General features: G+C 42.5%; 1 protein-coding gene across 1 annotated transcript in view; it reads right to left on the bottom strand.

Annotated features, from left to right (window-relative positions):
* uts2r2 (urotensin-2 receptor 2) overlaps positions 1-18607 on the bottom strand; it is a 32614-nt gene that overhangs the window by 7735 nt on the left and 6272 nt on the right. Inside the window, exons 7-8 of the mRNA XM_064950676.1 lie at positions 13598-13751; positions 9348-9471 (exon numbers count right to left, since the gene is read on the bottom strand). Coding sequence (XP_064806748.1) covers positions 9348-9471; positions 13598-13751 — 278 coding nt within the window. The remainder of the gene's footprint in view (positions 1-9347; positions 9472-13597; positions 13752-18607) is intronic.

Raw genomic sequence — 18607 nt, 5'->3', positions numbered from 1 at the left:
TATTATTTGCAAAATTGATCATCCTGAGATCAAATTGATTAAGATTATAGATTGAGTAATTGATCGATTTGCATTATGATTATGATGAACGGTTACGATCCTAAATGACTCAATCATGCTTCATATTGAACTGATTTGCTGAACTAATTCATTGTTAATAATGAGAATGATTGTTATTATGATTTGACTTTGATACATGTTGTTCCGTTTCCTTTGTTATGCAGCAAACAAAAAAACTAACCATTAAATATACCACTTTGTGGTGAAAGTAATTTCTGCTTCAGTCTCCTCAATTCCTCTCAGTCATCTGACCCGTGACCACCTGTTCACCTTCACTATTGGCAGCCATCCTACCTGTCGGCTACACACAGATTCCAATCATCTTTCAAACTTCTTCAATTTAAGCACATTAATCCACTTTACAACCGGTGTATAGCCTAACTGGCATACATACAGTGCTGTGAAAAACTTCCTCATTTCTTATTTTTTTGCACATTTGTCACACTTAAATGTTTCAGATCATTAAACAAATTTAAATATTACACAAAGATAACCCAAGTAAACAAAAAAATGCAGTTTTTAAGTGATGATTTTATTTATTAAAGGAAAAAAAAAAAAGCTATCCGAACCTTCATGGCCCTAAAAAATAAGAAATCAGGAAGGGGGCAAATACTTTTTCACAGCACTGTAGGTGGCGCGTGAGCTTCCAGTTTGGCAAAGATCATTTGCACCATAAAAGCACCTTTATAATAAAAGCATTATATGCATAACATTCGTGTGAAGAAATATCCTAATAGTTTATCAACATTTTAAGATAAACATTCTGATCGGTTGCATCAGCCTAATTGCTTTTAAATGTTGTTTTTATGCGAGTGGTTGTATTAATTTGGGATCTATCGCATCCCACAACTGTCCCAGAGTATGTTTGGAATATTTATTTATTGCACAGAAGGACAAGTTGACCAATAAAATGTCAACTTTTGTACTATGGGGGATAGTAGATTGACAGAGGCTAGTGCTTTTGCTGTTCGTTAGTCCTATTCATCTTGTTGGCTGACAAAAAGTAGGCTAAATGTGGAGAGTTCTTCTAACAGCTTTAATATGAAACTCGGAATTCGATGAGGGACGCACGCAGCTGCTTCCCGGATGCATTTGTCTTCACTTGTAGCCTACTTCGGAACTGAGATTCCTGTGCGAGAGACCCAATCACCTGACAGGCATTTGCTAATAACAATTGAGATATCTGAGAGAGCCATGTGAGTGAGAGGCGCTTCGGAACACAGCAGCCGGGAGAAGTGAATTCTAATTATTATATTCAGCCCAAGGGCCCAGCGGCCACTTTGGTCACAAAAGGCTCCGAATTCTAAGCAAATCTTGTCTGCTAAATTAACTAGTGTAGCCCACAGCCATATGGCATAGCCATATCAGGGCCTAACATAAGATAATGCTATTCTGTCCTTCTGAAAAATACTACATTTTCTTCATATCATGTTTATTTAGACCAGTCTTAAATAATGGGTTTATTGTGATAGTGTAGGCTATAGTAAATGGATTTATTACACTTTTTAAATCGAATTTCGAAAGGTCTGCATCAATGGCTTGTGGAAGCCAAGAGATACCAAATGTGTTTATATTAAATAGCAGTTATTTGCTTGACAATCACTGGCTGACAAAAAAAAAAAGACATGAAAATCGTTATTTGGCCAAGCACACCAGTGGTGGGTTTGGCTTAGAAATCAAGGATCTGGAAATATTCTGTATGAAGGAATGGTCAAAGGTCTCTCCCAGTGTGTTCTCCAATCTCATTAAATATTTTAGAAAAGGCTCAGTGGTATTGGTATTGAAAACAGGGGAGACAATAATTTTGTCCCCTATCTTTCTGAGAGAAAATAATTGTATAAGTACACATTTTTATTAAAATCTTACTCTGAGCAATTGTATTAGTATAAAATACAATATAGCTCAGTATTCGTATTATCGATTGTGTAGTTTTCTTTGCTCATCTTTATCAAATGGTGCCAATAATTTTGGACCTGACTATATATCAAGCCAATGGATTAGTGATACAATAAGAGACGGTAGAAAAATTATCTAATCTGAGAAAGCTTTAATCAAATCAATTATAGCATGGATAGTTCCAGTCTTGCCTCACAATTGGTCAATGAGTATTCCAACCATTCATATTCTTCAAGACACAGTCACAGTTGAATGAACAGAATTCACATGCCCCTGCTCTTCCTCCAGCTTAGCGGTTTACAGATTGTTGGAGCAGTGCCAACATTCAGGAGGATATACAGCAAGTTATCTTTGCATGCATAATCACGTCAGTGAAGCTCAAGCGTGGCCATGCACATTTCTCCATGAGACCAGATACAAAGCTAAGACGCTGCTACTGAGCAAATCCAATCAGGCTCCTATCAGCCAGACTCCAAACCAACCAACTGATATTGCTGTGCCCATGGCCCCACAGGCTATTGTATTTTATGAGGCTATTTAAACCTCGGCTGAGTTTCAGTTGATAGAGGGGAAGGGAGGGAGAGAGTTAGGGTTAGTAGCTTTTGCTAGTCTGCCCTGGCTACAAAGGCAGGCCAATTGTGATCTTTTGCCAAATATTTGTCAAAGATCTGATCTGATTTGTCAAAAGACCAATAACTGGGCAAAATATCAGAATTGGGCTGCCTGTGAATATTTAGCTATTGAACATAGAGATAAGTGTTCTGTCTCCACGTTAAAGTACATCTCAATAATGTTTGCAGCTCAATAGTGGCTGTAGTGGCATCCACTCCTTCGTTTCCTCTCCTTTATCTACACTCATATGAAAAAACAGGATAGGAGAAAGCAGTGTGGTAGAAAAATAATGGATGAAGCTTAATCAATTCTTTGAAACAGACGTGCAGGGCTAGAACAAAAGCCTGCACACACAGTAGCTCTCCAGGATGTGAGTTGGAGACCATTGATGTAGAGAGACGAGGCAAGAAGGGAAGGAGGAAAGGAGGCTACCTCAGACTATTAATAGATGCAGGTGTATGACTCATCCAACCCTGTAGACAGTAGAAGCTGCTTAGCCTACAAACTTTACACCACCCACACTCTCATCAGCAGAAAAGCATCCCTATCCTCCAGACAATTAATCTACTCCTCCCACACCACCAACACCACCATACTTAATAATCCACACTGTCACTTTCTTTCTCCCCGAACTGCCAGGTGTGTTATGCATGAATTAGTAATCTGATTTTAAACTGTATATCTCGGAGTCTCATAAATATATTAAAGTGCCTGGGTTGATTTATGTGCAAACCCCTAGTGTTAAAGTAACGAACTCCTGCGTTGTGGATGTAAAGAACCCCTTGTGTCTGTAAATATTCCGTTTGTACATATTGATATATCCTTGTATGATCTGCTAATAGGAGAACAATGGGGATCGTCTACAGTAGGGGTAGGCTGAATCACATCCGATAGGGCGGCACATAATTGGCCCAGCATCGTCCGGGTTTGGCCGGGGTAGGCCGCCATTGTAAATAATAATTTGTTCTCAACTAACTTGCCAAGTTAAAAAAAGGTTTAAAAAAAATGTTTTTAAGATATTCACCTGGTGACCTGGGGGTCGCAGCCCGCTTAGGGGTCCACATAGGTACATTTACATTTAAGTCATTTAGCAGACGCTCTTATCCAGAGCGACTTAGGTACTGCAGTCATGTTTTTAGGAATATCGCTAGAAACAACATAAAATATTTTTTTATTTCATAAACTACCTACTGTAGAAAATATGAGAATATCTTGCAGCAAGTGCTGCTTGTAACCTTTCTTGACTTTGACATAGATTTTTGCCAACACATGGCTAACCTTTGTTAAGCCAGCTTAACAGCTGCTCTGAGCAAAAATGTGTTTGGAGTTACCTTCTAGCTAACAGTCTTTTAAAAATTACACTTCCTCTTCCTACTATAATGTAGGGAGGTCAAAATAATGAAAAAATATCTACCAAATCTATTAATTAATAAAAGTACAAAAAAGATTACTTCTCCTTGCCATTATCATTCACACGAGGTTGGCTAATATATGATGGTCACGGTTTGCCTGGGAGGGGGTCCCTGGGCAAGAAACAGTTGAAGACCCCCAGACATGCAACCACAGAGCGACGACTGGGATTCGTGGTCTTAAAAGCACCAATCAGATGAGTCACCTGTATAGAATCCCTCTGGTCCTACAGGCCCATTCATTCCTGTGACTTTACAGACATGCCCTTTTCGCCACTTCCTCCGATCCCTAGATCTGCATCTCTCCTCCTATGCCTCTGCCTCAATCTCTCCTTTCCTTCCTGATCGGTTTCTCCCCTTTCAACCTCCCTCCCTCCCTCCCTCCCTCCCTCCTCCTTCAAAATATTTGTCTCTCTCACTCTCCCCACTGCTATCTCAAACAGCCCTAATTATCTCAGTGTGGGGTTCACTGCATCATTAGACCACAGGAGGGGGGTGATCTTCATTCAATGATACAGTGCACACGTCTCTCCCACGTCTCCCACTTGGCTGCAACCTGGAAATAACTTCTCCTGAATAATATCATGAATTATGCCGGAGTTTCTTTCACTCAATCTTCATAAGCAACGGCACACTGATACTCCAAACCCCAGCGGATCAGTTTTAAGCTCTGCTCCGGCTTCTCTCTCATATAATAATGTAATGTGGCTCTGCGGAGGACTCCGAGGGCTCTGAAAATGGACACATGTTATTCCCCGTTTTAAACCATTCAGGCTCACCCTATCCTTTCTTTTTTCACCTGCCTCCCTGTCATATATACAGTACCAGTCAAATGTTAGGACACACCTACTCATTCAAGGGTCATTCTTTACTATTTTCTACATAGAAGAAATAACACATATGGAATCATGCAGTAACCAAAAAAATGCGCTAAACAAATCAAAATATATTTTATATTTTAAATTCTTCAAAGTAGCTACCCTTTGCCTCGATGACAGCTTTGCACACTCTTGACATTCTCTCAACCAGCTTCATGAGGTAGTCACCTGGAATGCATTACAATTAACTGGTGTGCCATGTTAATTTGTGGAATTTCTTTCCTCCTCCCAGTTGCCCACTGCACTGAGGATAGAAAACACTCACCACCGATAAATCTACAATTATCGAGAATTTCAATAAGCATTTTTTCTACGGATGGCCTTGCTTTCCACCTGGCTACCCCTACCCCGGTCAACAGCTCTGCACCCCCCACAGCAGCTTGCTCAAGCCTCTCCATTTCTCCTTCACCCAAATCCAGATGGCTGATGCTCTTAAAGAGCTGCAAAATCTGGACCCCTACAAATCAGCTACCCTGTCCACCCTACCCTGCCTTTCTAAGGTCTTAGAAAGCCAATTTAACAAACATTTCGAATCCCACCGTACCTTCTCCGCTATGCAATCTGGTTTCCGAGCTGGTCATGGGTGCACCTCAGCCATGCTCAATGCCCTAAACGATATCATAATCGCAATCGACCTGGCCAAGGCTTTCGACTCAGTCAATCACTGCATTCTTATCGGCAGACTCAACATCCTTGATGTCTCAAATGACTGCCTCGCCTGGTTCACCAACTACTTTTCAGATAGAGTTTAGTGTGTCAAATCGAAGGGCCTGTTGTCCGGACCTCTGGCAGTCTTTATGGGGGTGCCACAGTATTCAATTCTCGGGATGACTCTTTTCTCTGTAGACATCAATGATGTCGCTCTTGCGGCTGGTGATTCTCTGATCCACCTCTACGCAGACGACACCATTCTGTATACTTCTGGCCCTTCTTTGAACATTGTGTTAACTAACCTCCAGATGTGCTTCAATGCCATACAATTCTTCCTTGGCCTCCAACTGCTCTTAAATCCAAGTAAAACTAAATGCATGCTCTTCAACCGATCGCTGCCGGCACTTGCCCGCCTGCCTGCCTAGCAACACTACTCTGGACAGTTCTGACTTAGAATATGTGGACAACTACAAATGCCTAGGTGTCTGGTTAGACTGTAAACTCTCCTGGGTGATCAAGCTGCTGTGTCATCGGCAAACTTAATGATGGTGTCGTGCCTGGCCGTGCAGTCATGAGTGAACAGGGAGTACAGGAGGGGGCTGAGCACGCACCCCTGAGGGGCCCATGTGTTGAGGATCAGCGTGGCAGATGTGTTGTTACCTATCCTTTCCACCTGGGGGCAGCGCGTCAGGAAGTCCAGGATCCAGTCTGGTTAGACTGTAAACTCTCCTTCCAGACTCACATTAAGCATCTCCAATCCAAATTTTGTATCTAGAATCGGCTTCCTATTTCACAACAAAGCATCCTTCACTCACTCATGCTGCCAAACAGACCCTTGTAAAACTGACTATCCTACCGATCCTTGACTTCAGCGATGTCATTTACAAAATAGCATCCAAAACTCTACTCAGCAAATTGGATGCAGTCTATCACAGTGCCATCCATTTTGTCACCAAAGCCCCATACACTACCCACCACTGCGACCTGTATGCTCTCGTTGGCTGGCCCTCGCTTCATATTCGTCGCCAAACCCACTGGCTCCAGGTCATCTATAAGTCCTTGCTAGGTAAAGCCCCGCCTTAGCTCACTGGTCTCCATAGCAGCAGCCACCCGTAGCACGCGCTCCAGAAGGTACAGTATATTTCACTGGTCATCCCCAAAGCCAATTTCCCCTTTGGCCGCCTTTCCTTACAGTTCTCTGCTGCCAATGACTGGAATGAATTGAAAAAAAAAAAAAAAAAAAAAAAAATCACTGAAGCTGGAGACTAATATCTCCCCCTTAAGCATCAGCTATAAGAGCCACTTATAAATCATTGTATCTGTAAATAGCCCATCCAACTACCGCATCCCCATATTGCTATTTATTTATATATATATTTTTTTTATATACAAACACATAATTTATTTGTATTTGTTTTGCTCCTTTGCCCCCCAGTATCTCTACTTGCACATCATCTTCTGCACATCTATCACTCGTGTTAATTTGCGAAATTGTAATTATTTTGCCACTACGGCCCAATTATTGCCTTACCTCCCTAATCTTACCTCATTTGCACACACTGTATATAGTCTTTTCTATTGTGTTATTGACTATGTTTGTTTATTTCTTGTGATTGTTTATTCCATGTGTAGCTGTGTTGTTGTTTGTGTCACACTGCTTTGCTTTATCTTGGCCTGGTGGCAGTTGTAAATGAGAACTTGTTCTCAACTGGCTTACATGGTTAAATAAAGGTGAAATAAAATAAAAATGTATTAATTAATGCATTTGAGACAATCAGTTGTGTGACAAGGTAGGGGTGGTATACAGAAGATGGTCTTTTACCAAATAGGGCTGTGTCCATATTATGGCAAGAACAGCTCAAATAGGCAAAGAGAAATTACAGTCCATCATTACTTTGAGACATGAAGGTCAGTCAATCCGGAACATTTCAAGAACTTTGAAAGTTTCAAGTGCAGTCGCAAAAAACATCAAGCACTATGATGAAACTGGCTCTCAGGAGGACCGTCACAGGAAAGGAAGACCCAGACTTACCTCTGCTGCAGAGGATAAGTTCATTAGAGTTCCAGTCCTCAGAAATTGCAGCCTAAATAAAAGTAACATACACATCAACTGCTCAGAGGTGACTGTGTGAAATCAGACCTTCATGGTTGAATTGCTTCCAATGAACCACTACTAAAGGACACCAACAATATAGACTTTCTTGGGTCAAGACACATGAGCAATGGACATTAGACCATTGGAAATCTGTCCTTTGGTCTGATAAGTCCATGTCTTCGAGAGACGCAGAGTAGGTGAAAGGATGATCTACGCATGTGTGGTTCCCACCGTGAAGCATGGAGGAGGAGGTGTGATGGTGTGGGGGTGCTTTGCTGGTGACACCGTCAGTGATGTATTTAGAATTCAAGGTACACTTAACCAGCATGGCTACCACAGCATTCCGCAATGATACGCCATCCCATCTGGTTTGCACTTAGTGGGACTATCATTTTTCAACAGGACAATGACCCAACACACCTCCCGGCTGTGTAAGGGCTATTTGACCAAAAGGAGAGTGATGGAGTGCTACATCAGATGACCTGGCCTCCACAATCACCCAACATCAACTCAATTGAGATGGTTTGGGAAGAGTTGGACTGCAGAATGAAGGAAAAGCAGCCAACAAGTGCTCAGCATGTGGGAACTCCTTCAAGAGTGTTGGAGAAGCTGGTTGAGAGAATGCCAACAGTGTGCAAAGCGGTCGTCAAGGCTACTTTGAAGAATCTAAAATATATTTAAATTTGTTTAACACTTTTTTGGTTACTACGTGATTCCATATGTGTTATTTCATAGTTTTGATGTCTTCACTATTATTCTATAATGTAGAAATTGTAAAAAGAAAGAAAAACCATTGAATGAGTAGGCATGTCCAAACATTTGACAGGTACTGTATATTCCCTATTTTAAAAATAAAGCGCTTCGGTCGTGTGCCGAGAAGATTCACAGCAGTCCCTCTTCAAAAGCCTTCACGGTCTTTCCTTCTTTTTTTCTTCCCCATTCTTTCTCTCAGCAGTCACATACAGTCATACGTGTCATTTGCATATCTTTGGTCATGTGTATTCTGAAGGTCTGTCAGATGAAACACTGAACTCACTGTCATGAGACCACAGAACTCAATTCCATGAGACGAGAAAGAAAAATACAAAGAGAGAAGGCCACAAAATAGATAGTTTCTGAAACTACAAGAGGCGGATAAATCCATAGCCAGAGAGCCAGAACAGAGTAAAAGTGAGAAAGGGTGAGAGCCCAGAGTCTCATGTGGAGAGGACTGAATATGGACGTCATACACTTCCACTCAACCAGTGGTGTCAAACACAAGGCAGAGAGAGATAATATGTAATCCCATCAGTTTCTCTTGAAACTAAACAGTTTACACATAATCACCATACTTTACAATCATCTATAAATAAATGCAGACTATTAATTACCAAGAGGATAAGAGTGAGAGTTAACATGATCAACAGTGTTACCTAATACAGCGACTGACAACAGCATTAGCCGAGGCCCCCCAAGGACGATCACGGCTAATCCTGCAGCATTTACCGCCTTACTTACACACAGTCACCCATTTACAGGGGATTAGGGCTCATTTAGACTACACATAAACACTACTTTAACCAGAAAGAGAGTGGACACTTAAAAAGCACTGCTAACACTGCTAAACGCTGATTACAATGTACAGCCAAAAGCGATAGTAATAATGTTATAAATAATAATAATAATAAAGGGATAGTTAAAATGAATAGCATTTACAAAGAGTTTTCCACTAGATTTTGAACTGTTTTACATTGTATGGAGACATACCTGCTCGCGGTTCCACAGTGCGGTTGCCATTGGAGTCCATGAAGATGAACCGGCCTCCGGTGAAGTCTGTTCCGTAGTCAGAAAGGTAGAGCAGAGAGGTGTAGTCAAAGGATCCGTAGGTTACCTGTGATGTTGGTAAACACACAACAGGTTTTTAAATCTCTGCTAGGTAAGTCAGTTAAGAACAAATTCTTACTTACAATGACGGCCTACCAGGGAACAGTGGGTTAACTGCCTTGTTCAGGGGCAGAATGACTGATTTTTACCTTGCCAGCTCGGGGATTCGATCCAGCAACCTTTTGGTTACTGTCCCAACGCTCTAACCACTAGGCTAACTGCCGCCCTGTTAAGGGAATTTTTTATCTATAATGACTAATTATAGATACATTTCAAATCAGGATGTACTAATCAGAATACTATTATGTTACTGTGTATGTATGAATTTTCTTTCTTGATCCCAGTACTGAATATAATGTGTGTGAATGTGGTCAAGAGTTAGAACAATGACTGTCTGTTCCTTGGTACAAATGAATGAACAATATATTCAGACAGGCTAGAATGATTATCTACACAAGAAAACCTTGACTCGTAAATTATATTACATTGGTAGGGAGACGGATGTGGGAAGGCTTGAGATTGGGGTTGGAACTAATGACGTCATTTTCAGTTTATAACCTGTGGTAAACTGTATCGTATTCAGTACTCTCGTGAATAAACTCTGCTGTTTGACTTTAAGACTGGGCTCTGTCTATTATTATAGAATAAGCGTCTTACAGGGTCTTACAAATCCTTATGAATTGACAGAGTTTAATTTTAATTGGGTATTAAAACATAGAGCAAATTAAATTCCTTTAACACGCACCGAAACACAAATAAAACATCTAAAAACCATCTAAATCAAACCAAATTACATCAGGGACATAACAAAAATGTTCTTCTTCAATTTGGGAACATACTCCCATAATAGTGTTTCAGTCCTCACTGGGTGAGCATGGCCATGGCAAGGTTATTTTGCACTGTTTTACATGGCAGTTTTTTCCCTTATATGCATTTAACAGTGGCACACTAGCGCTGCAAAATAATATATAAAAAATATAAAACGTTATTTGGATAGTTCATCTGTAGATGGTCATACTATCAACAAACCAGCTGTTGATAAGCAACTGCTTGCTAAGGTTAAGGTTAGGTTTAGAACATGGGTTAGGGTTAAGTTTAGGGTTAGGCTAAGGGTTAGGGTTAAGTTAAGGGTTAGGATAAGGCTAGCAGAAATGTTACTGGTAGTCTGTAGAGCATCTACAGATGGACTACCCAAATAAAGTTACCAAAGAATCCTAGGGGAAACTGCATACCGCCCTAGTTTCCCACGTCTTCATGCCAGACATTATGCCGATTCGTCCTGGGCGGTACAGAGAACAGACACGTTGCAGCAGAGACCAATTGTGTATGAAACCATCTCAGCAGTATGATTGATGGGGTGGAAACCAACCCCAGACACTTAAAACAATTTACATTTAAATGAGGGCCTGGTTGGGCCAATTAATCCTGGTGTAGGGGGAAGGGGCAGGGTGGAGAGGACAGATGGGGGAGAGAGCTGGTGTTTTTGGATTTCATTTTCCCAGCTGTCGAGGAACCGAGAGACAGAGGATAAGGTGACATTAATTTATATTGCGGAAGACTCAGAGGAGATATGATGAGCTTTTGGGGCACTGTAAAATAAATCATGATCAGAGATACCCAGAATATCTAATACGCGCACAGGCACAGGCAGAAGGCGAACACACACACACACACACACACACACACACACACACACACGATGGAGCATCAGCAAATGAACAATGCTCAAAGATACAAGAACACACACACCTTAGCAAACAGATAAGATTCCGACATATCCTTTGGGACCTTTGTCTGTAGCGTTCAATGTGTACAAACATCTCTTACAGTCCTATCAATTGAAGAACCCAATGAATTCCAAAAAGTTTGCTTTGCCGAGGTCCACAGTTGAGACATCACAGGAAGATGGAATGGGAGGAATCATAGTCTGGTATGAAATAATCACTTCATTCTATTGCCCTGCTGGCTAAACAATAATGAGATATATTCATGTGTGATCAAAGCTGCATTCAATCTCACAGAAAATACGCAACTTTCAATTAACCATGAACTTACCCTCAAGACTATTTCAAATCACTTTTTGGAGAGAAAAAAATAAAGTTTTACTTGCCCCAAAATACATTCAATAGGTTTTCCTGTTCCATACTGTACTTTTTATGGAGTCATTGATGTATAACTACTGTACAAAAGTTTCATACTTGAATATGAAATCTGTTTCATAAATATTAAAGGGGATATTTAAACACAGATGGGAGGAAGTGTATGCTTTACACGAGTCTGACTACAGTCAGAGGGTCTGCTGTACTCTGAAACAGGAGAAGGGGATATTCATTGCATTTGGTAAGCTAGGAGGCTTCAAAACATCTTGACAACACAACTAAAGTGAGGTGAGTAAGACCTTTAAAAACAGGTAAACATTCACAAGGCCACATGGCCAGACGGATTAGCAGGACGTGTACTCCGAGCATGACCAACTGGCAAGTGTCTTCACTGACATGTTCTACCTCTCCCTGTCTGAGTCTTACCAACATGTTTCATGCAGACCACCATAGTCCCTGTGCCCAAGATCACTAAGGTAACCTGTCTAAATGACTACCATGAAATGCTTTGAAAGGATGGTCATGGCTCACATCAACGTCATTATCCCAGAAACCCTAGACCCACTCCAACTTGCATACCGCCCTAACAGATCCACAAATGATGCACTCTATTGCACTCCACACTGCCCTTTCCCACCCGGACAAAAGGAACACCTATGTGAGAATGCTATTCTTTGACTACAGCTCAGCATTCAACACCATAGTACCCTCAAAGCTCATCACTAAGCTAAGGACCCTGGGACTAAACACCTCCCTCTTCAACGCTGATCCTCAACACAGGGGCCCCTCGGGGGTGCGTGCTCAGCCCCCTCCTGTACTCCCTGTTCACTCATGACTGCACGGCCAGGCACGACACCATCATTAAGTTTGCCGATGACAACAGTGGTAGGCCTGATCACCGACAATGACAAGATAGCCGATAGGGAGGAGGTCAGAAACCTGGCCGTGTGGTGCAAGGACAAGGGTAGTGGGAGGGTAGTGCGTATAGCCCAGTAAATCACTGGGGCTAAGCTTCCTTCCATCCAGGACCTCTATACCAGGCGGTGTAAGAGGAAGGCCCTAAAAATTGTCAAAGACTCCAGCCACCCTAGTCATAGACTTTTCTCTCTGCTACCCCATGGCAAGCGATACCGGAGTCAGTCTAGGTCCAAGAGGTTTCTAAACAGCTTCTAACCCCAAGCCATAAGACTCCTGAAGATCTAATCAAATGGCTACCCAGACTATTTGCATTGCCACCCCCCTCCTAACCGGTGCCCCAGCACATTGATTATGTCCCTGTACCCCCTGTATATGGTCTCGCTATTGTCATTTTACTGTTACTCTTTAATTACTTGTTACTTATTTCTTGTTTTTAAATGCATTATTGGTAAAGGGCTTGTAAAGTAAGCATTTCACTGGAAGGTGTACCTGTTGTATTTGGCGCATGTGACATAACATTTGATTTAATTTAAAGGTAATCTCGGTGCCCCTGTCAAATGTATCACAGGATAATGCAGAAAGAGGCCAAGTTTAAACGTTTGTGTGTGTATACTCTGTGTATATGTGTATATGTAAGGGATAATCAACGAGAGGCTATGCATTCTATAGAAAAAAGTTAAAGGTGGAAGGTATGTTCCGCGACGCGCTAGTGCAGTGGAACTGACCTTCCACCTAGTTGCATTATTTTCCAGAGAACGAATAGAGCCCCGAGTTGATTATCCCTTTTATGCTATGGCTATAATTTAACAGATTTGCCACTAGAAATGTGTTAATTGGGTGGTTTGAGCCCTGAATGCTGACTGGCCGAAAGCCGTGGTATATCAGACCATATACCACGGGCATGACAAAACATGTATTTTTATTTTTACTGCTCTAATTACATTGGTAACCAGTTTATAATTGCAATAAGGCAGCTTGGGGTGAGGGGGGGTTGTGGTATATTGCTAATATACCACGGGTAAGGACTGTTTCCAGGCACTCCACGTTGTGTCGTGCATGAGGGGCCTTTTTGCTTAATTATATTATGGCACCTTATCTTTTATAAAAGAATCTTACCTTGTCTATGTGAGGGTGCCAGTACTCATCATGCTGTGTCTTGGCCAGTGTGCTGTTGATGCGTGAGAAGAAGGTGGGCTTGGTGAGGTACAGAAGAGATGGGTCCAGGTCAAATGTCTCCGCGATCACTGCCTGAATACGACCACGCACGTCCCTGGAGGGTGGAAGTAATCAATCAACCAATTCATCAATCACTCCATTATTAATGAATGAAAATTGAGTCATACAGGGCGGAGAATCTTACAATTGTGCTTAACAGTAACTTGGGCCTGTAAATATAATTCACACAGAGAGAGGCATACACACACACGATTAATACAAAATATTAAATAGCAATTTTTTTGGGGGGGGGCCAGATATTGCGATTACGAAGTGAAAACTTGGTAATTCCATCAGGCATGGTTAAAAATTCTGTCAGGGTAGAGAACATCACTTCTAACATGAGTTTGTATGAATTAATACTTGCTGTGCCTACTGAATACAAAACCAAGTGAAAATATTTTCAACATTTTATATATATATATATATATATATGATAAGAATATTACACCTACATATTAACAAGATCTTCAAATTATAGTGTGGTATAAACGCAACACCAATTAATTAACATTATTAGATCCTATTTCCTATGTTACCATTATGAGTTGTTAAATAACCTAAGTTAATTATGTATTCAGGCAGCCATGGACTGCAAATGGAATCGGAAGCTTATGATTGTGCAATTATGTATCGGTAGGTTCAACCCTTATTATAATTGAAATTAAAGTCTCCTGATAACAGAGGCAGGCTCAGTCTGTGGCCTTGTACGTGGAACAAAGCTCATCCCTGCTGCCTGCTCCAAAGGGGGCTGGTAGTGGGTCGGAGCCCTTTTTGTCTTCTCTGATGAGCACTGGACACGTGAGCCAGAGATATGAGAGTCTGACATTACGCGCCTGAAAAGGGCCGATACACCTCTGGACAGAGAGCAACCTGAGAGATCATATGTTTGTCATGGAAAAGGGTCTCCTTTGTGGAATAGGGCCTCCTCCAACAGGAGCGTGGGGAATCGAGGTAAAACTGCACAGAGTCTGTTCCCCTATCTGCTCCCCCGCGTTGTGTCAAACACGGCGTCGCATCTGGGTCAGCTGGCGGCGCAGGGGTAGCTGGGACAGCAGGAGTGTTGGTTGGAGCCTGGTGCCGGGCTCGGTAATGGACTGTAGACCCTGGTCTCAGATGAGGATGACAAGATGGCCGTCAATGCTGTAAGGCCACAGGTGCCGCTGAGCCACAGGTGCCGCTGAGCCACAGGTGCCGCTGAGCCACAGGTGCCGCTGAGCCACAGGTGCCGCTGAGCCACAGGTGCCGCCCAGCACATATTGCAGAGACTTGAGTCAAATGAAGGACAGCGCCAGAAATCCAAGCCACTTAATCCACCTTCCCCGTGAGAGCATCCTTCCCCGTGAGAGCATCCTTCCCCGTGAGAGCATCCTTCCCCGTGAGAGCATCCTTCCCCGTGAGAGCATCCTTCCCCGTGAGAGCATCCTTCCCCGTGAGAGCATCCTTCCCCGTGAGAGCATCCTTCCCCGTCAATGACTTGGACAGCAACGCTGCAAGGAGTGCCACATTGCCGGCCCTTTGGACTCAGTAGTGTGGGTTTTTATTATAGGGTCAGGAGCCCAGAACAAGATGAACATGGTGTCATTGAGCTTAGGAATCTCCATTGAGAGTGTCTGTTGGAGAGCGGACACTCTTGTGAATGGCAGGAACAATTACACTGGCGCCATCAGCGGGCTTTCCCAGGCGCCCTCCATGTACTTGAGAGCTGGCATGGATGGAGCCATTGGTTCATCTGCATTCTTCAGGCATTTGTAGGGTCCGCCTACCCACAGAGCTGCTTCCGTCACAGAAGGAAGAGGGGAATCCCGAGTTGGATTGCAGGCTCCTCAAAGAGTCAAAAACAACAGTCTTACATGCTGACCACACTGCCGGTTTTGCATGCGTGAGCATTGCAAAATAAAAATGTTATTCAATCCAAACTGCTCGAAAGCGTAGCCAGGCGCTAAAATAGGAATTATATTTTAGACACTTGATGCTCTGCAGGTCCCACCTCTCCCATCTCATTGTTTTCATGAGCATATGCGCACGTGGGTGATTGAAAGATGAATGGGGGCCACACTCCAACCCCATTTGGTGGTGGTAATGCACCTTAAAGGTGGTTGCTAACTACCATATAACATCCACAGAAGAAGAAGAATGAACAAAGTGAAAAACAAACTAGGTTTCCTTTTTTTCCCCGTGGATTAATTGCCGGAGTAGAGAACATACCATTTTGTATGACTCAACATGGGTAAAAATTCTACAAATATCCAAACAAACAAAAAAGGACCATATGCATTTCAGGAAAAACAACAAACCAATGTGTATTTTCCAGGACAAATGAGCTAGCACCAACAAGCTAGCTAAATGTTTCATATGTGTTTCAACCAGTCCCTAAAATAATAGTTGATTCGCAGTTGGTTTTGGTGTTTTAACATGGGTGTCATGAATGTGTCTGGTGGGGATAGACAAAATCAACATGAACACGATGGTGCACGCACGGACTCGGTATGGTCAACATGTTAGAGAGGGAGACAGTGGCCTCCTCCAAGTAGTCTTCATCGCAAGGACCATCCAAATAAAATATTGAAATATTGATCCGAGTGAGCGCCTCTGTGTCTCAGTATGTGAAGACCATGTCTCTGATCCTGTCTGGACCAAAAGAGTATGACATGTCATACTATTTCTGGCCAGACCACATCAGATACATGGGCTATATATAGTAAGACAGAGGGGCGCTGTTTCGCTCACTTGGATTCTTTATCCGGTGAGAGAGTTTCTCCCAAGCAAGTGGGCTCACTCTCCCCCAAATCTGTCCAGAAAAAGCCCAATACGTATCTATGGGCATAATATGCAGACCTAAGGTTGTCGTCTGCCTTCCCACCTTGGTCACAACGACTCCCATTGTTAGGGTGGAGACATGAGCGTCTCGTCATTATATACAGCTCTCTGGTTTCAGCCTCTTGCGAATTGGAAAGGAAAGTTTGCGGTTGCACAGTGAGGATGCAGGCTTCCCTTGAAGTAAGTTGATATTTTGCCAAAATGTATTAAATGACCCCTGTGTAAATAAAATATTTCACCAAAGAGCAAGACTTAGCCAGAGAGGATCATTAGCTTATTTCATTTTTTTTCTTCTGTGGATTGTTTCAAATCACAAGTGTGTAGGCCTTTGCCTATTTGGGAATCCAGCAATTTGGGAAGCCTGCGTGGCAATATGTTGAGCTGATTGAGTTGTGGCTGTCAGACAAAAGCATCTAAAATAAGTGTGAAGATAACGTGTCTTGAGTTTAATTTAAACTGTTGCAACAAGACAAAAGGGCGTGTGGCGAAGCTATGAAGTGTCCCTCTCCATAAAACATACCTCAGCTCTTCAGAATGCACTCAGCCGTCTCCCGGCAATTCTTGCCCATTCCTTTTTACATTGTGTGAATTGTTTGCCCTTTGATGGTTTCTTTTGTATAAATTCCACATGACATAGATCCCCAGTAGGCCTAGTAAATATACCGTTAATCCCTCGTCATTTGGTTACATAGCTTTCTGTTAATACATTATTAATTACAGTCATTTTACCATTCTCGGAGTGGAAGAGTTGTTTGCCGAGTTCACTACCAGCTACAATTGTGAGAAACAAGTTCTGGTTTGTTTCGTAACCATTACGAGTTGTCAATTCTTTTCATTGTATTTTCTTTGGAGTGCTCCGCGAGCAATGAGCATGTGTCTGGTTTCTCGGTCTTGAAAACGTTGAGGGAGGGCGTAGGCCTGAGCATGCATGGAAGTAGGCCTACCTACTGTGGCCCAAGTCCACAACTAATACGCTGAGCTTCTGAGTCATTATTTCTTCCACTCACACATTGTAAACGAAGTCTGTTTTTTTAACATCCATCGCAAACGATAGTTCCTCAGTATTTGAAAAATCTTTCCAACACTCCCAGCCTCGATAATCACCAAGCCTCTGTGTGAAATAACAAAATATCATGATCCCATATATCCGGTGGAACGGTCATAAAAAAAGCTGTCTGACACGGAACCCTGACACGGAACCCTGACACGGAACCCTGACACGGAACCCTGAGGGCCCGAACTCCCATCGTACTCATGACGACGTAGGGGGACTTGATGTCCTACGACAGTTTCATCAACTTCTTTTCTTCTATGGCTCTACAGCATCAAGTCGCGCTAAAAATAACTGGGAGGCTGACTGAAGGGAAGTAGCCTCAATATACACAGAGTATATAAAACATTAAGAACACCTGCTCTTTCATGACAGACTGTCCAGGTGAATCCAGGGGAAAGCTATGGTCCTTTATTGGCGTCACTTGTTAAATTCACTTCAAATCAGTGTAGATGAGAGGTTAAAGAAGGATTTTTAAGCCTTGAGGCAATTGAGGCATGGATTGTGTACATTTGCCATTCAGAGGGTGAATGGTCAAGACAAAATATTTGATTGTCTTTGAATGGGGTATGGTAGTAGGTGACAGGCTCACTGGTTTGTGTCATGAACTGCAACGCTGCTGGGCTATTCACACAACAATTTCCTGTGTGTATAAAGAATGATCTACCACCCAAAGGACATCCAACTCGCTTGAAAACTGTGGGAAGAATTGGAGTCAACGTGGGCCAGCATCCCTGTGGAGCGCTTTCGACACCTTTCAGAATCGATTGGGAATGCAACTCAGTATTAGGAAGGTGTTCCTAATGTTTGCTATACTCAGTGTATATGGGCACATGTACTCTCATAGTCTGAAGGTGTGTGCATAATTACATTTTCTCAGGCGATGCTGCCTTGGCAGCACGGTAAACCAATAGGGGCGGAGCTCTACAATATAGAACTGCGCGCTCTGAGCAGGGACAGTTGTGATTGGCCAAGCTGCCAGTATGTGCATGCCATGCAGAGTGTGGTTGGTCAGCTTCCTCTGTGCATGTAGAGAATGA

This window comes from Oncorhynchus masou, chromosome 31, assembly GCF_036934945.1.
Source record: "Oncorhynchus masou masou isolate Uvic2021 chromosome 31, UVic_Omas_1.1, whole genome shotgun sequence".
NCBI classification, from domain to species: domain Eukaryota; kingdom Metazoa; phylum Chordata; class Actinopteri; order Salmoniformes; family Salmonidae; genus Oncorhynchus; species Oncorhynchus masou.
This window is presented reverse-complemented; position numbering and strand designations above follow the sequence as displayed.